The sequence below is a fragment of the Falco naumanni genome, chromosome W, assembly GCF_017639655.2.
Source record: "Falco naumanni isolate bFalNau1 chromosome W, bFalNau1.pat, whole genome shotgun sequence".
NCBI lineage: Eukaryota > Metazoa > Chordata > Aves > Falconiformes > Falconidae > Falco > Falco naumanni.
Genome location: NC_054079.1, coordinates 5,334,464 through 5,360,400, shown reverse-complemented (window position 1 = coordinate 5,360,400; position 25,937 = coordinate 5,334,464). Strand labels below are relative to the sequence as shown.

At 41.4% G+C, this 25,937-nt stretch overlaps 2 protein-coding genes across 4 annotated transcripts in view; one reads left to right on the top strand and one right to left on the bottom strand.

Annotated features, from left to right (window-relative positions):
- LOC121080531 (zinc finger protein 462-like) overlaps positions 1–6,162 on the top strand; it is a 103,931-nt gene extending 97,769 nt beyond the window's left edge. For all 3 annotated transcript variants that reach the window (XM_040578603.1, XM_040578602.1, XM_040578604.1), the window contains exons 12-13: positions 4,021–4,135; positions 5,261–6,162. In XM_040578603.1, coding sequence (XP_040434537.1) covers positions 4,021–4,135; positions 5,261–5,465 — 320 coding nt within the window. In that variant the 3' untranslated portion in view covers positions 5,466–6,162. The remainder of the gene's footprint in view (positions 1–4,020; positions 4,136–5,260) is intronic.
- Positions 6,163–7,538: 1,376 nt separating this feature from the next.
- On the bottom strand, positions 7,539–25,576 carry LOC121080532 (zinc finger protein 462-like). The gene is made up of 4 exons (XM_040578606.1): positions 25,282–25,576; positions 22,910–23,046; positions 15,773–15,996; positions 7,539–11,700 (listed from the first exon to the last, which is right to left on the bottom strand). The coding sequence occupies exons 2-4, from the start codon at positions 23,031–23,033 to the stop codon at positions 11,569–11,571; spliced, it is 480 nt and encodes a 159-aa protein (XP_040434540.1). The 5' UTR covers positions 23,034–23,046; positions 25,282–25,576; the 3' UTR covers positions 7,539–11,568.
- Positions 25,577–25,937: the final 361 nt, after the last annotated feature.

Below are 25,937 nucleotides of genomic sequence, written 5' to 3'. Positions count from 1 at the left end.
TGCCTAGGCACGAAGGGATGATGTTAGGAAACCCAAAGTCCAACTCGAGTTGAAGCTGGCAAGTTATAAAAAGGGCAACAAGAATTGCTTCTACCACTAGGTCACCAATAAAAGACCATACAAGGAAAATGTGGACCCACTCCTGATTGGGGCAGGTGATTTAGTGACAGGGGGTGCAGATAATACTGAAGTACTCAATGCCCTCTTTGCCTTGCTCTTCAGCCACAAGTCCTCCCAGGCCCCTGTGCCTAGAGACAGGATTCAAGAAGTAGAGGAACTACCAAGAGTGGTGAAAGACCAGTTCAGGAATCTCTTGAATGCAATCCATACAAGTCCATGGGACAAGTTGCATCTCAGGGCGCTAAGAAAATCGGCTGATATTCTTACAAGCCCACTCCCTATCATCTTTGAAAGGTTGTGGAGATCAGGGAAGATCCCTGGTGACTAGAGAAAGGCAAATGTTGCACCCATCTTCATAAAGGGCAGGAAAGGGGATCTGGGGAAGCTATAGGCCAGACAGCCTCACTTTGGGCCCTGGGAAAAAAAAATCACAGAGCAAGTCCTCTAGGAAGCTGTTCTTGAGCACATGAAGGAAAAGGTGAATCAGAATAGTCATCCATACTTGACCAACCCAATGTAATTTTATTGTGGAAGGTATAGGTCTATGCATGAGAGAGCAATGGATGTTGTATACCTTGACTTTAGGAAGGCTTTTTATATTGTCTCCCATAACATCTTTGTATCCATGTTGGGATGTTATGGTCCAGGTGGATGGGCTAACTGGATGAAAAATTGAGTGGATGATCAGGCTTAAAGGTGTATTGTCTAACAGGTCATACTCTACCTGGAGGAATATCCCTTTGGTCAACTGGGGTCAGCTGTCCCAGCTGTGTCCCCTCCCAACTTCTTGCGCACCCCCAGCCTGCTCATTGGTGGGGCAGTACAAGAAGCAGAGAAGACCTTAATGCTGTGTGAGCACTGCTCAGCAATAACTAAAACATCCCTGTGTTATCAACACTGTTTTGGTCACAAATCCAAAATACAGCACCATACGAGCTACTATGAAGAAAACTTTATTCCAGCCAAAACCAGTTCAAAAAGGAAAGGAAAGATTGGTTGCTGGTAAAGGACAAAAGAAAATATTTGGACCTAGAAAAAGAAGATGAGCATGGAAATGGATATTCTTCTGAGATACTCTAGGGAAAGAGTAGCTGTTCTTGCTAGAAGTTGTATCCCAGATGGACTGTTTGTGTCTATTGACCTTTATATCTCACTTTTAAAAGAAACTTGAATCTTTTTCTCTGATTTTTTTTTCTTCAGTACATGAAAATAAAGTGTGCATGTGTGCTTGTGTGTGTAATGTGGGAAAATGAAATGCAAGTCAGGTGTGTACGCAATATGTTACCTCTCTTTTGTAGACCCCAGGTAAGTGCACAGCCTGATTGCTCTTTCTGGGAGGCAATCTGAATTCACAGTCCAAGAAACCAAACTAATCAGGGACTCATGGGGAATATAATATATTCATATAATATATTCAGAAGGGACAGCAGTATTATTAGGGTAGTGCTTGTTAATGTGAATTATAAATTCTCCCAGTTCATTTGAGCAAAATAGGCTCTATTATGTCTGCACAGTCCTAGAATAAATTTTGTATTGTCTACTGTACTCTGGTTTTGTGTAGAGGAATGAAGGCAGTAGGTTGATTAACATTGATAATATGCAGCTGTGGCCTTGCTTCGAAGGCAGTGGGTTGATTGACATGGATGATGAGCAGCTGTAGCTTGTTCTCGCTAAGTGGTTAAATAGCTCTAAGGAGGGTAGAAGAGGGAGGTTGTATGGTGGGGGAGCTCAGAGAAGGTAGAACTTTGATGGAGCAGTGTGGTCTGGCCTTTAGAGGATGGAAAAAAATGGCGTGGACAGTAGAATCTGACTAGCGGTAAAGCTTTGTTGCAGCTTGCTAGTTCAGTTTGTGCTGCAACAGTTTTCTTCTTTTACTGAAGAGGAGCTGTTGGCTCTGAAAATCTACGCTCTGTAGGTGTTGGATTAGTCATGGTACAGGGGTAATGTGTTTTGGTGTTATTTATAAATTTGGACTATGTATATGATATTAATTGTAGGAGTCAGATCTAGATGTAAATGGAGCCCATGGTACCCACTTTCTTTCTGTTGCTCATATCAGAAGGGAACCTTGCTTTGTTGTTGTTTAACCATGTAGTAAATCACTGATACCAAGAAATATGAAATAAGCTTTTTTCTTCTAGATGGAAGGTATTATACCTTTATATATGGCTATACCTAACATAGAGAAGAAAAGTGAGCGCATGGGTGGTTCTGAGTTTATAGGCTGATCTCTAATGGAGTAAACTTGAGAGTGAAAAAACCAAGTGAGCAGATATAAGAACTGAAATGAAGTAAAATCCCTTTTCTTTCATTATGTAATTTGGGAGGAGTAAGAAAGACATTCTGTTGACTTCTTAATTAAGGTAATTCCTGCTATGAAATTAATGCTCTGAGTATATGCTGTCTCCTTTCTAGTGAAAAGAATGAAGTGAGATGGTCCATGGAATTATTTTTAAAGGCTTATGTGCTGATCTTTATTAGAAAATGTTTCTTCTTCTGTTAAAACTGGCTCTTTTGACATTGAGATTGGCTTTCAGAAATGCTGTCCCCTTAGCTGTCAGTGACTTTGGATGTAAAGCTAAGTGCTTGACATCTCTGCAAATGAGGCTGTAAACGTTTTGTATAAATTGGGATCAGATGAAACACCTGTGCAGTTAGATACCATCCTTTCAGTGATATTCTCTTAGTCATAAGACTTCATGTTGAAGGGATGACAATTTCTTATGAGTTTCAGATGCCAAGTATACCAAGTCTTCATTTCCTAAGATTTGCACCACTGATTTCAAAATCATATATTGACTCAAGTGTTCTCTTTTGGTTTTGCTTTCAAGCTATTTCCACACTAAACTCTCAGTGCTGGTTTTAATGTAAAACCCTGCAATCTCTCTACTTGTTCAAATACAGGGAGCAATAAAACATCTCTGCAAATAAATATAACAGACTTAAGATGAGGGATGGGATTTTTCAGATGCAGCGTGTTGTGACTTTTCAGAATGGCTCTGTAGCTTCTTGGAATCTTGGTCACTTCAGAGAACCTGAGTTCACTTTTAGGTACCTACATGAACAACAAAGGTTTTGTATTAATACCTAAGTGGGAAGCACTCTGTCATTTTGAAAGTCCCATTTCCATATTGTAGTTAATTGACCTTTTCTCATAGTAGTGGCTATAGAATTTTCACACCTTGCACTTTTCAGTAGTAAAATGAGCTCCTTCAGTTCTAGAGCCCCCAACATAAGGAGGACATGGACCTGTTGGAGGGAGTCCAGAGAAGGATAATGAACATGATCAGAGGGCTGGAGCATCTCCTCTATAAAGACAGGCTGAGAGAGTTGGGGTTATTCAGCCTAGAAAAGAGAAGGCTCCAGGGACACCTTATAGTGGCTTTTCAGTATCTAAAGGGGGCCTATAAGAAAGATGGGGATAGACATTTTAGTAGGGTCTGTAGCGATAGGACAAGGGGTAATGGTTTTAAACTAAAAGGTAGATTCAGACTAGATATAAGGAAGAAATTATTTACTGTGAGGGTGGTGAGGTACTGGAACAGGTTGCCTGGAGAAGTTGTGGATGCCCTATCCCTGGAAGTATTCAAGGCCAGGTTGGATGGGGCTTTGAGCAACATGGTCTAGTGGGTGATGCCCCTGCCCATAGCGGCGAGGGGGGTTGGAACTAGATTATCCACCCTTCCATCCAAAACCATTCTATGATTTTTTTATTTTTTTTAGGATGGGGAGGACAAATTTCAGAAACACCTACTTAGCACAAGATTTTCCTTTTAATGCTTTGGGATATTTTTTTTCTTCCTGAAGGGCAGCAGGGAAGATCAGAGTATAATTATAATCATAAAGGTCCCTTCTTGCCCTGATGATCATGAATGTGCAGATAATTTTGTTCTCTCCCAGAGCCCATGATGTATCCTGACAGTGGAGCTCCAGAGAAGCGCTTTCCATGTGAGTTCTGTGGCCGATCATTTACAGAGGGCTCTGAGTGGGAACGACATGTCCTGAGGCATGGCATGTAAGTTGGTTTGTAGACTCCTTTGCATAGCAGTGAAATATAACAGTTGATCTTTGTGCATCTCCCCATCCATCCTCCCCCACAAAACAACCTGTAATGAAAGCAAACACAGGGATATGACAAATTATTCTAACAAGGGAAGAATTCTGTTTAACAAACATTGTTGGATGCAATTATCAGATGTATCTACTCAGCTAAGATGTTTCTGTCTTTCCTGTTTGACCTAGGAACCCAGAAATCCAAGGTAACTTGTTTTTAAACCTTTACCTGAATATCTCTGTATGTCCAAACATGATCCCAGTTTCAGGTCTAGATCTGACCTCAAACTGAAAGAAACTTATCTACAGATGGCCAAGGGTTTCTGGAATACAGATCATTCCAGAAATTGCCTCTGGGAGTTAAAATCTAGTGTTATCAAATCCAAATTAGTTACATAAATGTTCTTTATGATCCTAAAGCTTAAACTTCATTTTGAGGTGAATACCAGTTGGTTGGTCTAAAATTAATATTACTTGAGTCTTATTGATGTTTGCTTGCCAGAAGAGCAACATGGAAATGACAGCAAATTATATGGAATCTGGGTTTCTTTTGGCTTTTCCTTATTATTTCTCTTTAGCATGCTTGCAACTAAACTTGAGGTTCCAGTGCAAAGAATTATGTACAGAGAAGTGTTAAGGGCTTCAAGTGAAGGAAAACCTCTAAGTGTTCTCTTTCCCCAAAAAGCATACAGTGAAGTTAATAGTAAAGATCTTTTCTTTTCATGCTCATAAATATCAGTCTACTGTGAAATAATAGGCATCTCTGGAACATTAATTTTCCTTCTCTTGATGAAGATCTGATCAATAGAACGGATGTCTCTGCTGACTAGAGTTTCTTCAAAGAGGAGATCTCAGCCAGGATTACTGGCATGTGAAAGACATTTGAATGTAATATTGTAGCTAGGCTGTGGAGGGATAAAGGGTAGGAGAAAGTATTATTTCTTGTCTGTTTAAAACTTGCAACATTTGAAGTACTCCTATTTAATAAGATTTATTGGTGTTAACTGCTTGGGAGAAGTACTCTTCCTTGTATCCAAAGCATGTTTGGATTGTAAAGGTTTCCATTTTCTGCTGCTTGGATTTTCAGGGCTCTGAATGTAAGTAAGGAAGGGACCAGAGAGGACAGCAAACTGAAGGAGAACACAGAAAAGACTGTTAATACACTGACAATAGAAGAAAAGGAAAGCACTGAGAAAATGGTGGTGGACTTGTCCCACAACAGTGAAACTACAGTCAGTGTTGTAGCTGCTGACAAACACCTCCAAGAGACCTCAGAGGCCAATAATGAATAAACTTGGTGTTATTTTAATCAACTTACTTGAACAGTGGTGAATTGGAAGGGATGGGCAGGTGGGGTGGGCAGAAGGAAGAAATAAAGCTGCTTTTAGGAATGAATGATCTATTTTCAAAGCACTGGTACCTATGTGAGTGTGTGTATGTTAAAGTTATTTACATGATGGAATAAGTGGTTCCATTACATCACTGCATCTCTTCTTCCGGATCTTGACAATGGGAAATTACATTCATATTGGACTAATGAAACAACTCCCTGTGTCTCTACATTATGCAATGTGCTTTGCAGTGGAGACTTGCATTGTTTGGAAACAGAAGTGTAATGAGCATGGTTGGGGATGGTGGTGTAACTTTTCAACACAAATTTTTGTGCATTTTTCTAGTTTCAATACATGATTACTTTCCAGACTGAACACAACTCTTTCTTTTTCTTTTCTAAAAAACAGATAAACTGCTTTGCTTAAAACAGCCACCTGTTTCCTAATACCTCAAAATTAACAAAGGGACATCTCTGCATTTATCAGTACTGCCTGTTGTCATTATGCTTAAAGTTGAGAGACTGCTGGGCAAGGTGGTGAAAGGAGGAAGCAACAAAGTTTTAAAGGAAAACAAATTGTGCTTAAAATCCCACTGTGGATTTGATTTCTTAAAATACTGTGATTTTTTTAATAATAAATAAAAAGTCTTTAATTTCTAGATAATGGTTTGTGAATTGTCATCCTTTATTCCAGGTAAGCTGTTCATTAGTATTCAACTAAAACTTCAGTATTTGATAGATCTAATGTGACTGTGTGGTTTTGTTTGCCATATGTTTATTTCCGATCAGCTTTAACTATTGCAAAAATGGCACAATTAACTTTCTCATGCAAAATGAGTGGTGGTAACTTTCCAAAGGGGAAGGGGACAGGGAAAAGAATTCCCTTTAATATAAAACTTGTTATTTCTGTTTAGTGTTTTAAAAAAATGTATTTTTTTAACTCAAGAACTAAGCTAACAGAACAGCTATGCTGCTTATGGGCTGAACATATTGGTCCTCACAATTATTATATCAATATTTAAATGAGCATCTAGTCATCTCTCACCAGTACTTTCTGTCAAGATTGGTATCATCGTCTCTTCCCACCCCCCACTCTGTGGGATGGGTGTGCTTTTTTTGTTTTGGTATAGTGGGAGGGAATGATGTCAGTGCTTGCAGCTTTTCATGAGCAGAAGTAAAATAGTTAAATACTACATTGAGTCTGGAGAGTTGATGGGAGTTGCTAACTTTTCCCCCTACTCCTTAGCTTTTTAGCATGAGGGGAGCGGTATAGAATGAATAAGAATCTACATATCTTGTGGCTGATCCTGCACTTTGGAAATCCTACTCAACTCAACAGCAATCTTCATTGAATAAGGAATACAGGATCTGGTGCTCGTGGTATGTAGAACTTATTTCCAAAAAGTAGGAAATACTTGACTAAAAACTAGTTCTAGAAATGCATGTCTTTGTCTTGGGGTTACTTTTGTTTGTTGGGGAGGGATGAAGAAGCTGCTGAGGAAATGTTGTTCTAGACAGCTTCAAATAAAATTGATGGCAAAAATTGCATTATTTGAATTAGTGCTACTTGAAGCATGGTATTTTGCTTTTAAAGATCTAGCAGTTGTGGGTTTGCAGGATTTTTTTAGTTTTGTTTGGGAAGGGTTGCTTTTTTTGGAGGAGGGAGGGAGCATCATGTAGAAAACACAATGAAGGGAAAAGTATAAATTTTGTGCCTGTATTTGCTTTTTAATTGGCCTCATTTCAAATGTCTTTAAAAAGTTTCATACCTGGATTGAGTGTTTGTAATAGTTACCAAAAATGAAAAAAACAATTGACATGCTTTTATCACTACTTTATTTTTCAAATAACATGTAAATACTGTAATCGATTGGATTTTGTTTTGCAAACCTATTAATAAAAATACAGGACTATCATCCTTTTAACAAGCCTAGAAATGTTTTTTTATTCTCCTAAAAATGTGTACCTGATATATTGTGGACACATTTTAGATGCATTGTTATGTTGACTGTAATGGTATAGAATTGAAAATAACATTTTTTCATTGTTTTTTATACAAAAGATTTTTTCAGAGTTTGGCAGAAGGAAATAAATGGCAAAATGCTAACTCATTGTCTTCAGCACTTGGTATTTCCTGACTTTTAAATAACTAATTTTTCATGGGAAACGGGATGCAGTCTTAACAAGTGCTGAGTAGAGGGAGATAATCACTTCCCTGAGTCTACTGGCTACACTCCTTGATACAGACCAGAATACTGTTAGCCATAATCACTGCCAGGGCATACTGCTGACCCATGTTTGGCTTGCTGTTTTTTAGGTCTCTTCAGCAGAGCTGCTCCCCAGCCAGTCACTCAGTCCCTAGCCTGTATCACTGCAAGGGGCTCTTCCCAGGTGCAGGACTTAGCAGTTGTCCTTGTTAAAATTGAGGTGGCTGTTAGTCCATTCCTCCAGTCTGCCTAGTTCCCTCTAAAAGGCAGCTTTACCCTTGGGCATATCAACTGCAGCCCCTGAGTTTGGTGTCATCCACAAATCTGAGGTGCATTCTGTTGCCTCAACTAGATCAACATTAGGGTCATTACACAAACAAGGTCCTAGGATAGACCCCTGCAGTAGTCCACTTATAACTGGCTTCCAGGTAGAGTATGACCTGTTAGACAATACACCTTTAAGCCTGATCATCCACTCAATTTTTCATCCAGTTAGCCCATCCACCTGGACCATAACATCCCAACATGGATACAAAGATGTTATGGGAGACAATATAAAAAGCCTTCCTAAAGTCAAGGTATACAACATCCATTGCTCTCTCATGCATAGACCTATACCTTCCACAATAAAATTACATTGGGTTGGTCAAGTATGGATGACTATTCTGATTCACCTTTTCCTTCATGTGCTCAAGAACGGCTTCCTAGAGGACTTGCTCTGTGATTTTTTTTCCCAGGGCCCAAAGTGAGGCTGTCTGGCCTATAGCTTCCCCAGATCCCCTTTCCTGCCCTTTATGAAGATGGGTGCAACATTTGCCTTTCTCTAGTCACCAGGGATCTTCCCTGATCTCCACAACCTTTCAAAGATGATAGGGAGTGGGCTTGTAAGAATATCAGCCGATTTTCTTAGCGCCCTGAGATGCAACTTGTCCCATGGACTTGTATGGATTGCATTCAAGAGATTCCTGAACTGGTCTTTCACCACTCTTGGTAGTTCCTCTACTTCTTGAATCCTGTCTCTAGGCACAGGGGCCTGGGAGGACTTGTGGCTGAAGAGCAAGGCAAAGAGGGCATTGAGTACTTCAGTATTATCTGCACCCCCTGTCACTAAATCACCTGCCCCAATCAGGAGTGGGTCCACATTTTCCTTGTATGGTCTTTTATTGGTGACCTAGTGGTAGAAGCAATTCTTGTTGCCCTTTTTATAACTTGCCAGCTTCAACTCGAGTTGGACTTTGGGTTTCCTAACATCATCCCTTCGTGCCTAGGCAATGCTTTTATAACCCTCGTTTATAGCCTGTCCTCGCTTCCACATCCTGTATATGTTCTTTTTGCACTGCAGCTCAGTCATGTGTCCCTTGTGTAGTCAAGCTCATCTCCTGATATATCTACTCATTTTGCTGAGTATTGGGATGGACCATTCTCATGCTTTGGAGGAGGTTATCCTAAAATATCTCCCAGCTTGCTTGAGCTCCTTTGCCCTTCAACACTGACTCACATGACCTTCAGTGCTGACTCCCAAACAATTCCACCTACCAACTGCCTTAATAAGCTGAAGTATGCTCTCTTGAAGTCCATATTTTTGAATTGGAAGCAGCTTCTGAATATCAATTAGAAGATGATGCTAACATGTGACACTGCACCCAAGCCACGTAGCCATGTCTTCAGCACCTGTGTCAGTTGGACACTTGAAGACCAGGTGCAAGATACCATTTTGCAAAAGATAAAGTCAGTAGAACTTGGACTTTTGTAGATGGCATAAGGACTTTCTGTATTTTTATCTGCTCTAGTAAAAAAATATTAAAAATTAGAACTGATATTACCTGAAAAGGAGAAAAATTAACAACTGTCACTTCTAAAGGGAAGCTGGGAAAGAACAGCGGTGAAATACAATTTGGGAAATAAGCATGATTTTTAGACCACTCATTTGAACAGTCAAATACAGATTTTTCAGCCAATCACAGATATTACAGAAGACTGCAGGTGAAAAAATAAAATCAAATAAAAATTGCTAAAACATTATACCTAGCTTAATTACTGATCACACAAAGCACAGTTATGTCTGTTTCTCCCTGCAAATTTTAATCTCCAACCTAGAAGGTGGTATTCTTACATTTTCATAATAAGTGTCAAGAATCTCAAGTATCCTGAAGCCAATTTAAATTATGATCTTAGTTTTATTTTTTTTCTCCCATAGTAGAGTTTATAGGGATTTATGAGGCTCAGCTGATAGTACCTTCTTTTTCTCTGTCTGGATACCATGGTTTCCAGGGTCATTTCAGCACCTGCGCTTGTGTGTAGTGCTGATGCAAGCCTCACAAAGACAGCATGACTCTTCATCCATTTCTAGCTGTTGGTCTACACAAAACATTCATGTCTGCTACAGCTGCAAATTAGAGGAAGCTGGTCCTTTAGTCAAAGCATTAGACTCATTCTTTCAGCTCTGAAGCTCTTAGGGTCACATCCCCCGCTGAACAGACACTTGAACAAACTTCTGCATGAGGGTGCAGCGCTAATAATGTCAAACTTTGGAACATGTGTGAAATCAACATCTCTCCTGCTCCTCTCCTGATTTCCTTTAGGGCTGCTAACAAAGATCTCGTGGAGGATGTTTTTCAATAAAAGTTGTTTCCTATCTAACTCTCTTCCTCATTAAATAAAGATATCACCAGTCACAAAGTGAAGTGTTAATGGCCCCTTCATGCTTTGTAAACTGCTTGTGAATCTAGCAATCTTTACCTTTTACAGGTTTGAGAATACCTAGGGAGACATGTTTTCTTTTGTGAATAACTCTTGAATGAACTTGAAATGAGTTTTCAATTGAAAACTGAAATTTCAGAAGGAAAAAGGTAAACATGGCAGCTTGCTTTTAGTTATAAGTACATAGGAACTTGGCAGCCTGCAGTCAGCATCAGGAGGTTGGATGACCCCTGGAACCTGATGATTAGGCATGACGAGGCTCACTGCAGTTATTAGTTCAAATCAAGCTCCTTTTACTGTTGAACAAGAATTGCAAACATACTGCATTCCATTGATGAAGTCATGCACTATAGGGCAAATGACTGTGAGAAAACATGGAGTATTCCAGTCAGGACCAGATATTTGCACTAAAATTATTTTAATATTAAAGGCAAAAAACCCCCAAACAAACACAAAAACACACAACAACCCTCATAGTCCAATTCACCAAGAACTACCTTTCTTTATCCCTACTCAGCTAACCATCTGAACAATAAACACATGAATAAGGCTTAACTGAACCCAGTGGGATTATTCATAGATGTGAATTTAGGCACAAATGTAAAGTACACAGTTGGAACGGTGATTTGGAGGTAAGGAATGGGACTACCCTGGCTTCAGAGTTGCCAACCAAAGTGATGGCAAAAGGGTCAGCTCCCACAAAGAGGAGGGAAGGAATGCTTTGTGAGCACTGGGCAGACAATAGCCCCAGAATAAACTTGGCCACTGAACTATATCCCTCATGGCTATAATGTGGAGCAGCAAAGCTGAACATGGGTTACCAACACAGAATAATCTGACAGCCCACTAAAATACTCCACTTACTTAGTATTTTTCTAAGCCCTCATAGACGTTATCTGCACAGTCACAGATGTTACCAGTATTTTCTCATAACATTTTTTTTTGGAGCATGATTTGGTTTTCTTAAACAGAAATCTTGTCATAAGCATTAGAAACACAAAATTCCTTGAGGAATGTGTCTTGACAAAAGCTCCATTTTGCCCATACTGACAAGCTTCCATGACTTAAGGAATCTGCTGTTGAGTCAACAGTTGGTCTTGCTTGATAAAACTGGCAGTGTCCATTACAGTATCCAGCATAAAAGAGAAAGCAACTATACTAACCTCTGCCTTCAGTCTTGTGGCTTAACTCTTTTTCTTCCTCATCGCTGCTGGAGCTCTCTGTTTTTCCCTTCATTTGTTCCAGCTGATCCAAATTAACTCGTCCAACCAGCTCAAAATTACGACTCACCTTAAAAGAAATGGTTTTGTCAACAATAACCGCCACCATCAACTATTGAAAAAAACAACCCACCAACAAACCTATAGGCTGAAATGGGAAATTATCAGGCACCTAGTCAAATTAATACTCGTTTCCTTTCAAACACAATTACATTCACTGTTAATGATTCTTCTTTCCTTTTTTATACTAAATTTCTCCATTTTGCTTCTCAAAATGATATTATTTGAGAAGCTTCCCTCATTTTGAGGTGCCTCTATGATAACATACTTAAGAAAGGGTAAAACACTGCATGGCAGTGTGAGGCATAAGGAAAAAAAAGTGTGAGAAGCAACCCTGCAGACACCAAGGCCAGAGAAGAAGGAATGGGAGGAGGTGCTCTAGGCACAAGAGCATAGATTCTCCTGCAGCTCGTGGAGAAGACCACACCGGAGCAGGTGGATATTCCCCGAAGGAACTGCGGCCCATGGAGAGTCCATGCAGAAGCAGGTTCTCCTGACAGGAACTGCAACCTCTGGAGAGGACCCATGCTCGAGCAGTTTGTGAAGGATTGTGCGCCCTGCGGTAGGGACCCTACACTGGAGCTGAGGAAAAGTGTGAGGAGGAAGGAACGGCAGAGAGGAACTGTTACGAAATGACTGCAACCTCCATTCCCCATATCCCCTGTGCCATTCTGTGCCATTTAGGGTGGGGGGAGAAGGCAGAGGAGTTGGGAAGGAAGGAGTGAAACTGAGCTTGGGAAAAATAGCCACGGGGGTGGGGTGGGGTGGGGTGGTGTGTGTGTGTGTGTTTAAGGGGTTTTTGTCTTTGTTTGTCACCATCCAACTCTATTTTAATTGTCTATAAATTAACTTAATTTTTCCCAAGTCAAGTCTGTTTTGCCCCAACAGTAATTGGTAAGTGATCTCCCTGTCTTTATCTTGACCTTTTTCTGAGCTTTTTCATCATATTTTCTCCCCGTCTTGGTTTTGGCTGGGACAGGATTAATTTTCTTCATAGTAGCTTGTATGGGGCTATGTTTTGGATTTCTGCTGAAAACAGTGTTATTAATACAGAGATGTTTTAGCTATTGCTGAGCAGTGCTTACACAGCGTCAAGGCCTTTTCTGCTTCTCATGCTGCCCCCACCAGCGAGTAGGCTGGGGTGCACAAGAAGTCAGGAGGGGACACAGGCAGGACAGCTGACCCCACAACTGACCAAAGGGATATTCCAGACCATACGATGTTGTGCTCAGCAATAAAAGCCTTGGGAAGAAGAAGGAAGGGGGGGACGTTTGGAGTGATGGCGATTGTCTTCCCAAGTAACCGTTACGCGTGATGGAGCCCTGCTTTCCTGGGGATGGCTGAGCACCTGCCTGCCCATGGGAAGTGGTGAATGAATTCCTTGTTTTGCTTTTCTTGCGCACACAGCTTTTGCTTTTCCTATTAAACCGTCTTTATCTCAACCGTCACAAGTTTTCTCACTTTTACCCTTCTGATTCTCCCCCCCATCCCACTGGAAGGGGGAGTGAGTGAGCGGCTGCGTGGAGTTTAGCTGCCCACTGGGGTTAATCCACAACACCTTCTCCCTGTCCTGTTTGAGGAGGGGGAGTGAGAGAGTGACTGGGTGGGCTTCTCCCTGCCAGCCAAGATCAACCCACCACACATTAGCATATCAGCAAATAGGAAGCTACCCTAAATACAGCAGTGTGTTAGTATCATGTTCCTAGAAGTGACAGCTGTGTTGAGGTGCTCTGACTTAACAAGTTACATGTTCAGATTTAAGCAAAGGCAGCCGCATGCATGGCACTTACTGTGACTCAGCTCGTGCACAGAAACTCTTTATGATGCAGTAAGCCAATCGTGCACCTAAGCCCAGAGAGTGGGCACAAATTAGCCAGATAACATTTAGAAAATATTAAAGAAAGATAGGGAGAAAATTATCGTTACTACTGGGAGTAGTCACTTCAGGTTTTTTATTGGAGAGAAGGAAGACCCAATGTGGTGGTTTGGCCCTGGCTGAATGCCAGGTACCCACCAAAGCCGCTCTATCACTCCCCTCCTCAACCAGATAGGGGAGAGAAAATATAATGAAAGGCTCATGGGTCGAGATAAGGACAGGGAGATCACTCAGCAATTACCATCACAGGCAAAACAGACTCAACTTGGGGGAATTAAGTTGAATTTATTACCATTCAAATCAGAAAAAACCCCCACCTTCCCCCCACCCCCTCCCTACTTCCCGGGCTTAACTCAATTCCCAATTTCTCTACCTCCTCCCCCCGAGCGGCACAGGGGAATAGGGGTTACAGTCAGTTCATCACACGTCTCTGCCGCTCCTTCCTCCTCACACTCTTCCCCTGCTCCAGCGTGGGGTCCCTCCCACGGGAGACAGTTCTCCATGAACTTCTCCAACGTGAGTCCTTCCCGTGGGCTGCAGTTCATCACACGCTGCTCCAGCATGGGTCCCTTCCAGGGGGTGTAGCCCTTCAGGAATGGACTGCTCCAGGGTGAGTCCCCCGTGGGGTCACAAGTCCTGCCAGCAAAGCTGCTCCAGCCTGGGCTCCTCTCTCCACAGGTCCCTGCCAAGAGCCTGCTCCAGCGCAGGCTCTCCGCAGAGTCACAGCCTCCTTCAGGCATCCCCCTGCTCTGGCCTGGGGCCCTCCACAGGCTGCAGGTGGATATCTGCTCCACCATGGACCTCCATGGGCTGCAGGGGGACAGCCTGCCTCACCATGGTCTTCACCACAGGCTGCAGGGGAATCTCTGCTCCAGCACCTGGAGCACCTCCTCCCCCTCCTTCTTCCCTGACCTTGGTGTCTGCAGAGTTGTTGCTCTCACATAGTCTCGCTCCTCTCTCCTGCTGGTGCAGAATTCCCCACCACCACCACCACCTTCTTAATATGCTATCACAGAGGCGCTACCACCATTGCTGATTAGCTTGGCCATGGCCAGCGGCAGGTCCGTCTTGGAGCTGGCTGGCATTGGCTCCATTGGACATGAGGGAAGCTTTTTGGCATCTTCTCACAGAAGCCACCCCTGTAGTCCCCCCGCTACTGAAACCTTGCCATGCAAACCTACTACACTCAAGTAGAGGGAAAATCTTCCCAGCCTGATGCACTCAGTCAGAGGGGTGGGGAATAGTGCTTCTTGGATCTCCTAGGACCCTTGCTGTGGTCACTGGGAGATGTGCAACATTTCAGATACCAGTTAAACTGTAGAAAGATTCTCAAGTAGCAATAAGGATCAATAAAGGAAGACAAGGATACCAAGCCAACATAAGTTCACAGTGTTCATTTAAAAAACGCATTCAGTTTTGCTGGTGCTCTTGACACTCATTTTGCCATATTTTTTTATTTGGGGGGGGAGGAGGGGGGGGCAAAATGTTGTTCAGTCAACAAAGTGGGAACAAGTTTTTAGTGACAGTCAGGCAGCTCAGGTCCTGATACCTGGATTCAATGAGTTCTGTCTCCACAAACTAACAAAAACCCCCACTCTATAAACATGCCTCAGTTCTAGAATTTTGCTACAGCAACACAGCTAAGAACCACAGAAATCCAAAGCAGACAGAAAGTCTGTGGAAAGCTTGACTTCTCCAAGTATGGATCAGGTCTGTACTCAGAAGGTTCCACACAAACACCAAAGCAGCCTTAACTTAAGCAGTAAGTTCTATCTTTCCCTCGTTAAACGTAAACTGGAATGTACTGACTTGTGTTTTTAAAATATGCATGGCATGTCACTTTGCCTAAGTTGCCAGAGCAAGCTTACACTTTGGAAGCTCCTGTGAGTGTCTGAATCACATAGCCTTAATGTTGTTTCTTAACTTAAAAAAATAGCTCACAATATACAAATGCTTTTTTCCAGATAATCATACTCTACATTCAATAGTCAGTGAATTCTGGTCAATCTCAACAGCTTTAGAAACCCACAATCTTGAATTTCTAAAAGAATTCAGAACTTGAGAGAAACTGAAGTCCAGCACAGGTGCCTTCTCCAAATTTTGGAAAAAAAATGCAAGTTGGCTATTCAGAGTGGACATGCAAATAAAGTAGATATAGCATTTGCAAGAAGTAGATTGTTACAAATTAAATCCCTTTGGATGTTACCTTGTGCTCATCTCGAAGATGAGTGCCCAGCTCCTCTGTGTGTTTGGTCTCATAGTAGCAGAGTTGACATTTGTAAGGTTTAAGTTCATTGTGTTTCTCTATGTGTTGCTGCAAACTCTCATCACTGGAGCAGGTAAAGGTACACTTATCACAGCGGAAAACAACTCCCTGCAAGTATTTTGACAGTTTGGAACGGCAAACTTCAATGGGAACAACCCGCTCTTCTGTGGGGAGAGGGGAATGTTTATTAAGTTTTAAGAAATAAAAACCATCAGGCAATGTGTCAACAGCTTGTAACATACCAGCCACGCAAGAAACAGGGTCTGCTATTTGTGTATGCAATCCATCTGCCGAGCTAAAACTGGACCAACAAAGAAATACAAGAAAATTCCCTTTCTATACAGAGAGAGTTAATCCTACATGACTACAAATGCAGGTGTCCTTGCAAATGTAACCACTCATTGGTGAACAGGATGGGAAGAAGAGATTTGGGGCAGATAAGAGCGTTGGGGCAAATTTGTGAGACAGAGTAGCAGAGCCCAGGAATATAAAAACAGACATAAATCAGTCAGACCAAGCTCCATTCTGGCTCAATACATGACACAAGCCAGTAAAAGGTGCTAGAACTGTAATAAACAGGGAGCATGTAGGGTGATTCCCAATACATCACCCTCCCAGCTTCTGATGATCAGAGCTGGTATTCTCACCATCACGTTTAATGCTACTCCAAGTGGGAGTGAGAGGTTGCGTACAGCAGTGTCTTCTCCTGAAGTTGGTTGTGCAGCAATCAGCCAGGGGCAGAAATTTTCAATACACCCTCAGCTTTTTAATAGTTAAGATTCAAAATCCACACATACTTAATTTCATGCTTCCCACAATTCTGATTATGCTACAAGCATGTATTGAAAATGCTCTCACTGAGTTATTAAACTCTCTACTTCCTTCCTCTCATACAAAACACACACTTTTAATAGGGCAGCACAATTAATTTCAGTCTTTCTATAGAGCCGGAATCCTGATGTGTGTAACATTCATCCACTGTGGTTCTCTGAGCTGTGCATGCAAAGGGAAATCCCAAATTTGACCTTTCAGCAGAGGGTCACCAGAAGATCTTCACTACAGCTTTTGTTACTCAACTGTCCTTTTGAAGTAGAACACTGAAATGTAGTACTATTCTTCCTTATGGACTGCAGATTAAAGGAAGAGTTTGATCTTCCTCATTAATGATATCTTCAAACAAAAATATTCCCAGGCCTGATTCTTAGAGGGTAAACATGAAGGGTAGGGGACTTGTGTCCATTGACACCTCTCTCATAATTTCTATAGGGAGGCAAGAGCTACATAATTCATCCACTTGTTTATGGCCAATGCATAACCCCCACTGCTCATGAGCCTAATTTTCCACAGCCCATCTAAATATTCCACCCTCCTCAGTTTCTTCTCCTCCCTGTCCTCCCCTTTTTTTGAACAAGGAAGTTTTCCTACCTCAGAACTTTCTCTTTGTGCACTTTAAAAAGTGGAAGTTTTCCCCAAAGCTATATCTGAGTGAGACTCTGAAAACTTGTGGGTCCTCTCCAGCTAAAGAAGTTGCAAAAAAATGCTAAGTTGTGTCCATTCAGGATCAAGTGGGAAAAGGGATGGGGGTGCACATGCTCTAAGACATAACAGGAGTTAAAGCTGTCATTTTGGACACATAACAAGAATATTTTAAAAGGTATTTACAGCTCTGTGCAACTGAATTCACTGAAATAAGGTAACTTGCTTTTAAAAGTGAAAAAAAGTTCCAACTAAAAGCTTTTTAAAAAGAAACACTAAAGCATTTGAAAATGAGATTTTTCTCTAGCACATAACACATGTTTTTAAAAAACACTAAAGCAGGGGATGGTATAAAAGGTTTTATCCACCACTTTGGAGCAATGCATCATCCTAATTCATATCAGTAAAACCCATCATCTCACTGACAATCACCCACACACACATCTGCCAAATCACAGGCAACACAACATAGACTGACTTCCCAGCCTGATCTTGGACTTGCCTTATCACCATGGACCTGCTTGGCAATCACTGGATCTGGTTCTGACCTGTGGTTTAACTTCCTGGTTTGATCTTGGATCTGTATCATCGCTGCAAATTTGCCTGATGATCTGGGCTCTTGGTAGAACCTGGCCATCATCTCTGGGTCTGTCCTGCTTGCCTTGCTCAGGTACTGTGGGGCTGGGCCCTGGCCAGCAAGGCTCCACCCCTACTGTCCATGTTATCCTCCTCTACTCCCTGGGAGCAGCTGGCACTTGCTGCTCCATGACAGTAATGACTGTAAACTTAAATGTGCATGTATTCATGTCAGTGAGCTTAATCCAAACAATTAACTTAAAAATTGCAAAGTGATTTGAATTTAAAACATCATATTTAGCAAGGTGATGCTCTAATAATCTCTGACCACTTTAATAGCTGTCTCTCATCACACCCCCACCCCCATTTTCTATATTTGGCTACTCATTTATACACTTATTGTATCTGAGCAACTGGCAAAATTGCAACAAATAGGTGAGTTCTATCCAGAAATTGTGAAACTTAGCTTTGGCTTCTGTACACAAATTTCATTAAAGTTCAGCAGTGCCCACAAAGGCTACCATGTATGCGCTGTAAAAAGATGACATGCCATGGAACAGTTTAGCAAAAGGACTAAGGGGACCTCTGCCCCACCCCCACCTCCAGCATCATCTCTGAAGAAATTTAATCACTGCCTTAGATTGAAACATTTGGGCTACTTGTAATACAGATCTGAGATTAAATAGAAAAGCAATGAATGATGCGCTAAATATTTATAGTATGTAAAGCCAAAGCAGGCATATGTTTTCCTCACAACATAGAAAAAAAAAAAAAAAAAAGCATTAACACTCTAAAGCCCTTATATATGAAAGTTTACTATTCCAGAGAAACAGATGACAATTCTATGAAAAGGAAGGACAAAACAATTATTTATACCAAGAAAAAATAGTAAAATAAATACTAAAAAACAAATGCCTTGAGGGTTATAAACAAGAAACCCTAACTATTGATCTTGGTGGGTTGTGTTCAGTGCTGGAAAAATATCAGGGCATTTCATGATGGGAAAATTTGCTGGCAAGGATAATAAAAACTAATTGCACTGCTTGGACTAAATGAAAGGCCAACAGCTCTGCTGGGCACGTAGCAGGAGTTCACTCTCCGTTATGGAACTTTCAAGAGCTCACAAGATTTGCCTGTTATGAAGGCCAAGAGGAACTCAAGAGCCAAATCTCTTCTCATTGTTTGCCTGTAAAGTAGCTACTGAGTTTGTAATTTCCATACTTACTCCCTGCTTCAGCCCACAAAGGATGAATTGTGCACTTGACCAACCGGACTGCCTTCTATGATGAAATAATTTGCTCAGTGGATGAGAGGAGAACTGTGGACATCATCTACCTTGATTTTTAGCATGGTCTTTGACATGGTCTCCAACAACATCCTTGTTGACAAGCTGGCAAGATTTGGACTGGAAAGATGTATCACAAGCTGGGTAGAAAACTGGATAAACTGAGCCATTAACTACCACCTTTTGAGGTAAGAAAAGTCAAACTGGCAGCTAGTCATGAGTGGAGTTCCTCAGAGGTTGATTCTGGGTCTGGTACTATTCAATATCTTTATAAATGATCTGTATGACAGTATTGAATACACCTTCACCAAGCTTGCAGATGACACTAAACTGGGGGGAGAGGTAGATACACCAGAAGGAAGAGCAACCTTACAGAGACCTCGACTGGCTGGAAGACTGGGCCAACAAGAATTGATTGAGGTTTAACAAAGATAAATGTCAAGTCCTGCACCTGGAACAGAATAATCCCAAGCAGCAGTACAGCTTGGGGTCTAACTGGCTGGGGTGGAACTCTGCTGTAAAGTACTTGGGGATCCTGATGGGCAGCAAGCTGAATATGAGACAGCAGTGTGCCCTGGTAACAATGAAGGCAAACCAATCCCTAAAAGGTAGTTATAGAGAAGATGGAGGTACTCCCTTCATAAGGCTGTGTGGTGACAGGACAAAAGGCAATGGGCACAAGTTGCTTCAGGGGCAATTCCATCTGGATATAAGAAAATTCTTCACCATGAAAACAATTAGACATTGGAATAGGTTATCCAGAGAAGAAGTGGAATCTCCCTTGCTGGAAATATTCAAGACTTGGCTTGACAGGGCCCTGGATAACCTAATCTAAGGTCCTGCTTCCAACAGATGGTTGGACCAGATGATCTCCAGAAGTCCCTTCCAATGTAGACTTTTCTATGATTCTATGAATCAAAGTTAAATCACTCTGAGGAACTGATTGAGCAGAGTAGGTGACACATGACAGAAGGCTGTCAGTGGCAAACTGGCAACATCCTGCTGGCCATAACACTTAAATGTTGTAGCTTGGTAAGAATCAACTTCTGTAGCTATTCACTAAGAGGCAAATAGTCTTCATTTCAACTGCATGCTGCCAAATCAGGGACTTGAGATGCCACCATTTTGAAAGCTATAATGTAAGTTAGAGATCTAGAACTGTTTTCTCACTTTGCTGGAGGGATAGGGATTTTTGCATAGGAGAGAAGATAAAATGGATCAAAGCCTTCAGTCTTCTGACTTTATACTGCTTCCTTTACCTGGAGAACAAGTGTGCTTAGACCACAGCTTGAGACTGTCCTTGTTTTATCAATCCAAATGGCTACAAGTAAGGAAGGCTATCTGAGACTGTGCAACATCCTTCAGTCCTGTCTGCACAGCAGCACCTTCTTTCTGTGCACATTAAACCCCATCAAAATCCTCTGCTTTAGCTGCCACAATTAGACACAACAATAGGTTTTAATCTGGATATATACACCAGAATGAAAAATTTTAAGAAAGGACCTTAATTTCTTTACAGTCAGGGTGCTACATGCCTGAGAAAAATCCTTGCCCTTCCCTCAGGGGCCTATACAACTTTAAAGGCTAAATTTTCATTTGCTTTAAAGCCTTTGATCTGTTTTACCTCCCCCAACACTTTAGTGAGTGTATAATCACATACCCTCCTATTACAGTTTTGCTTCAGCAGCATAAGGGCTCAAGGGTGCTTTGTGCAACTGAAGCCACAGCTATACAAAAGAACAGATCCGGTGTCACATATTCAGGGGTAACCACCCCTGCTTCCTAGCATTTGGTCAGAAACAGCTCTGTAAAACCAGCACAACTGCTTGAACCCATGAAGTGCTACTCCACCATTGCATCTCGACATTCATAGCATTGTCTACTTTTGCTGGAAGCTTGCCTAACTAGGCCCAGCAAGATCTTCGTCTCTGTTTATTTGCATTTAAACTGTCAGAACTTCTCCGCTTGATCTTGGGCACAACCACATACCAGAAAACACGATCTCACAATATGGCCTAAGCCAGTATTTGGAGCCCCAGGGTTTCTGTTCCCTGCTCTCCCTCCTCCCCCTCCTCCCCCCCCCCCCTTTTCTCCCGAGGAGTAATCCTGCAGCATGCCCTAAAGCTGGACAAAATACAACACTATGATACCTTCAAGGACAAGCTTGCACCTAAGTAAAAGCACCTCTTTGAACCCTTAAACTTACTAAGACAGCTTTGTTATATGCCTTTTGGGTCTTTGAGCAGCCCTTAGCCTTTTTCTCAAATGCCCCTTCAAAATAGCATATACAGCAGAAAGAAGTTTGAATGATATATGTTTACTTCACTGCCATTGAAAAGTGTTTTGCTACAAGGGATTATGACAGTGGTTGCAACACCAGAAGCTCTCCAAGAAAAAGATGACATGTGAAACATGCTTGCTCACCAGCAATACAGTGCTCAAAAACTCGGCCCAGCCTGTAGGCTGGTAGAGTACTATCCCAACAAACAGGTTTGAACTTTGGCTGCTGACAGACCTACAAGCATCAAGTGTGATAGCTGTGGGCAGATGTACTGAGTCTGGCTGGGACAGGATTAATTTTCTTCATAGTAGCTTGTATGGGGCTATGTTTTGGATTTCCGCTGAAAACAGTGTTATTAATACAGAGATGTTTTAGCTATTGCTGAGCAGTGCTTACACAGCGTCAAGGCCTTTCCTCACCAGCGAGTAGGCTGGGGTGCACAAGAAGTTGGAAGCGGACACAGGTGGGACAGCTGACCCCACAACTGACCAAAGGGATATTCCAGACCATACGATGTTGTGCTCAGCAATACAAGCTTTGGGAAGAAGAAGGAAGGGGGGGACGTTTGGAGTGATGGCGATTGTCTTCCCAAGTAACTGTTACGCGTGATGGAGCCCTGCTTTCCTGGAGATGGCTGAACACCTGCCTGCCCATGGGAAGTGGTGAATGAATTCCTTGTTTTGCTTTGCTTGCGTGTGTGGCTTTTGCTTTCCCTATTAAACCGTCTTTATCTCGACCCACGAGTTTTCTCACTTTTACCCTTCTGATTCTCCCCCCCATGCCACTGGAAGGGGGAGTGAGCGAGCGGCTACATGGGACTTAGCTGCCCACTGGGGTTAATCCACAACAGCAGGAATCTCAGCCCAGAGTGCCACAAAATATGTCTCTTCTGAGCTTGCCTGTAGTTAATAGAATAGGAATCCCTAATCCTGCTTTTAGCTGGATTAAAAGAAAAGAAGGGAAAAAAAAGGGGGGGCGGGGGGGGGGGGGGGGGCGAGAAAAAAACATTTTAATTTTTGTCTTGTTCTTAAAAATGTGTGAGGAAGATGTTATGAAGAGAGAAATTTCAAGCAAGCAGTCAAGGGTTATTTTTAAGCCTCTAGAGTTAACTGAAACCTTCCTACCACAGTGTTTATGACAGCAAGCACTTTAAAACACATACATAGCAAACAACCTTGGCCTAGATCTGAGTTGTAACTTAGTCTAACTCTTGCTAAATAGGTACTTGACGACTGTTGACCTCTTCTAGAGGAAAAGCTTAAAAAGAATTTTAAATCTGTCCCACTTCTACATTGGTAAACTTTTTATTTCACAGAAAAGTAAGATGTACTTAGGCCTGATCTAGTCAACATATCTGAGCTGACATACAGAGAACAAACTTAATGGATCAATCTGAAAGAGTGGTGTTCTGTTCAGCATTCTCTTTGTCAGATATAGATATATACAGGTACATCTTTACCTCTGTGCAGAACTATATGATCAATCATGTTACGTTTGTATTTGGTGTGATATAGGCAAAGAGGACAACGAAGGTCTTTGGGTCCTTCCTCAGGAACTGCCAAATGTCCAGCTTCCACGTGCATAGTAAAAGCAGATCTGTGAAATGGGAGGGAGACATGGAAGCAGTCAGAAGAGGTGTGTATGGAATGCTGAAGTGTCACAGCTCTATTACAGAAGCGTTGTATAAAATGGTACAGATACCACTCAGCCTTCGCTTTATAAAACCACATGGCATTTCAGCAGGACTACTCACATGGATATTACATGAGCATAAGCATTTGCAGGCTCATATCCCCAATAACCGAACACACATTCTGCACAAGATACTCTTTTGCAGTGATTGCTCTATAGTCACATTGCTATAGTTAAGATGGCAAAAGTATTTCCAACTTTTGTGCTTGTTATTTGCTTGACTTTGGCAAAGAGAGACATTTTAGCAAGTTGGGTAAAATCCTTTCAACTGTCCTAGACTTTGAAGGGTGAAAAAAATCTTATTTCTCATGGGGGGAAAAAAAAATCCTCAACAGTCTCTCTCTTTATAGGACTAGCCCCACAACAGCTGAAATGTTCAGAGTCAATATGAAATAGACTTGCACCTACAGTAAATTTGACACCAAGCTGATTAGTTTGGATGCCTCAATTATGAGGACCTGAAAACTCAAGACTGAGAACGAAGAGTACAAATGAAGAGTACTTTTGCACAACAAATCTCATACCATTAGCTGCATACTTAAAAGATATGAGAGACATACACGCAGAGGAAATTAACTATGCACCTATCAAGCTACAAGGTCAAATACTAAAATGAGAGGTGTTTGTAAACTTGGGGGAATTAGGTCATTTTTTTTCCTGAGGTAGTGCTAAAGCTTGCAAGAGCAAAGCTGCTGGCTGCATTAAATTACAGAATTTAAAGCCCCTTTGAAAGTTCTCAAAGTCTGTTGGCTTGAATGCAAAACAGTTTACTAACACAACTGGCTTTGGGCCTGATCCAATGGTCATTGAAGCCAATAGGTGAGTTTTTTACCAACTTCAGTGGATGCTTTTGTGTGTTTTAATTCTCTGTGGTGACTGTAAGTTGTTTTTTTTAATAAGAGCTCATGTGTGTATGTTGTACATTTAAAGAGGAAAGACTTAATCCCAGAAAGTTTGAGACTCCACAATAAAGAACACAACTCTCTTTATGTAACTATGAACATATGTAATTACAGCTTGATTTAAGGCATTTTTTTTTAATTCTGGTAGGAGAAAATGGCAATAGGAAAATGTGAAAAGATACATTGGACCTATCAAGTGTTGGAAATGCTTAAACAAATAATAATCTGCAGTAGCGATAGTAATAGTAATTGGAATTAAACAGCAAGTTGTGTCGTATAACTAGCAAGGAGCTGAAGCAACAAAACCTGATCCCTTATGAATGTATAACTTGAGGCTGCTCTTGTATGAGGTCTCTCATGTCTAACGTCCAGCATACAGGAGTTGGACTCGATGATCCTCATGGGTCCCTTCCAACTCAGGATATTCTGTGATTTTATGATTCTAATAGGAAAGGTTGAGCATAACTCTTCAACAGAACCTGTCTCCTTTATCCAACCACGCTACCTGTTTTCACAAATCTCCTAAGGACATAATAGCTTTGAGACCCTGAATGTCAGCTAAGGGGGCTATGACTGAGGGTTCAAAATATCCGAAGGAAACTGAGAAACAGCACAACTGCATAAACCTTTTTTTTCCTTAGGGAACATGGCTTAAACATACACCTGAAACTTTAAATTATGCAACGTTTAATTGGATTTGCTGAAATGTTTCTATATACTATCAGGCACTTTGGAGCATGCTTTATATCTCAGCCAGATAAACTGTGGGGGGTAGGTATTATGAGAGCTTTCTTCATAGAGGGAATAGAAATTCTATAACCTACCTAGAATATTTGACTGCCCCATGCTTCATACTAACTGTTCCAAAAACATGCCTTATTTTTTTGAGAGAAAACTCCTCATACTTGATAGTGAGGACCAGCATCTAATTACAAATTGTGAGGAGGAAAAAAACGCCACTCTTTGTACTATTTACTGTAGTGAGTACAGCCTACTGCAAGTGTTTCTCATGCTTGTCCCTTCAGCAGATGGTACAGGCTGTTATAGGAATGAAGAAAAATAATTAACACGGCTGCTGCTGTGATCTGGTATGGCATTTCCTATGTTCCTCTCCCTGGTCACCACTGGTCATGTGTCTCTTAGGTACAGCCAGTTCACACAAAGATTTCAGAAGTCTTTTGAAGCGCTAAAAATATACCATTAGAAGTTCAGTTTGTTTGTTTTGCACAACACTTACTTAAAGCCTGTATAAAAGGAACAATCTTTGCACTTGAAGAGTTTCTTCCCTCCATGCTTGTCACGGTAGTGACGTCGAATGCTCTGTATGTAACCCGAGGAGAAGTCACAAAATTCACAGTTAAGGATAGCTTCTGTTTTTTCCACTCCTGCAGCACTCCCAGAAAGTGGGATTTGGCTGATATTGTTCCTGGCCAGAGCTGCAGACTGGTAATGGTTCAACTGTTGCTGAACATCAGGAGGTTCCGAGTATGAAGAGTCTATAAAGAAAGAGGGAGGGTTGTCATTCCAGGTGGGTCAATGAAATTTAAAAAGGTTCCAGGCCTGCTCCAGCAGACAGTCTTCTGAAGAAATAAGTGGATTACCATTTCTTCATCTAACCCGATTTGTATTCTACAATGTAAAAGGTGGTCAGTTGAGATTAGACTTTTTAAATCTGATCTGGGGAGCGATAAATATATGAGAGTAACTTATTAAAGACAGAAAGAAAAAGGAAATGGATACAATATTTCCCTTGCCCTTATACAACCCAACACAAGGCTGTCACACCATTTTAATGATATTTAAAAAAACACAGACTAGATATGTTTCATCACACAAACTGAAAACTAGAATACTTTATTAAAAAAAAAAAAAAAAAAAAAAAAAAGGAGGTGA

Coding starts and splice junctions, on each gene's coding strand:
- LOC121080532 (XM_040578606.1), bottom strand. CDS start 23,033: ATGCACGTGGAAGCTGGACATTTGGCAGTTCCTGAGGAAGGACCCAAA. Junction 15,997..22,909: donor TCATATAGTTCTGCACAGAG/GTAAAGATGTAC, acceptor CTCTCCCCACAG/AAGAGCGGGTTGTTCCCATT. Junction 11,701..15,772: donor ATCTTCGAGATGAGCACAAG/GTAACATCCAAA, acceptor ATTTCTTTTAAG/GTGAGTCGTAATTTTGAGCT.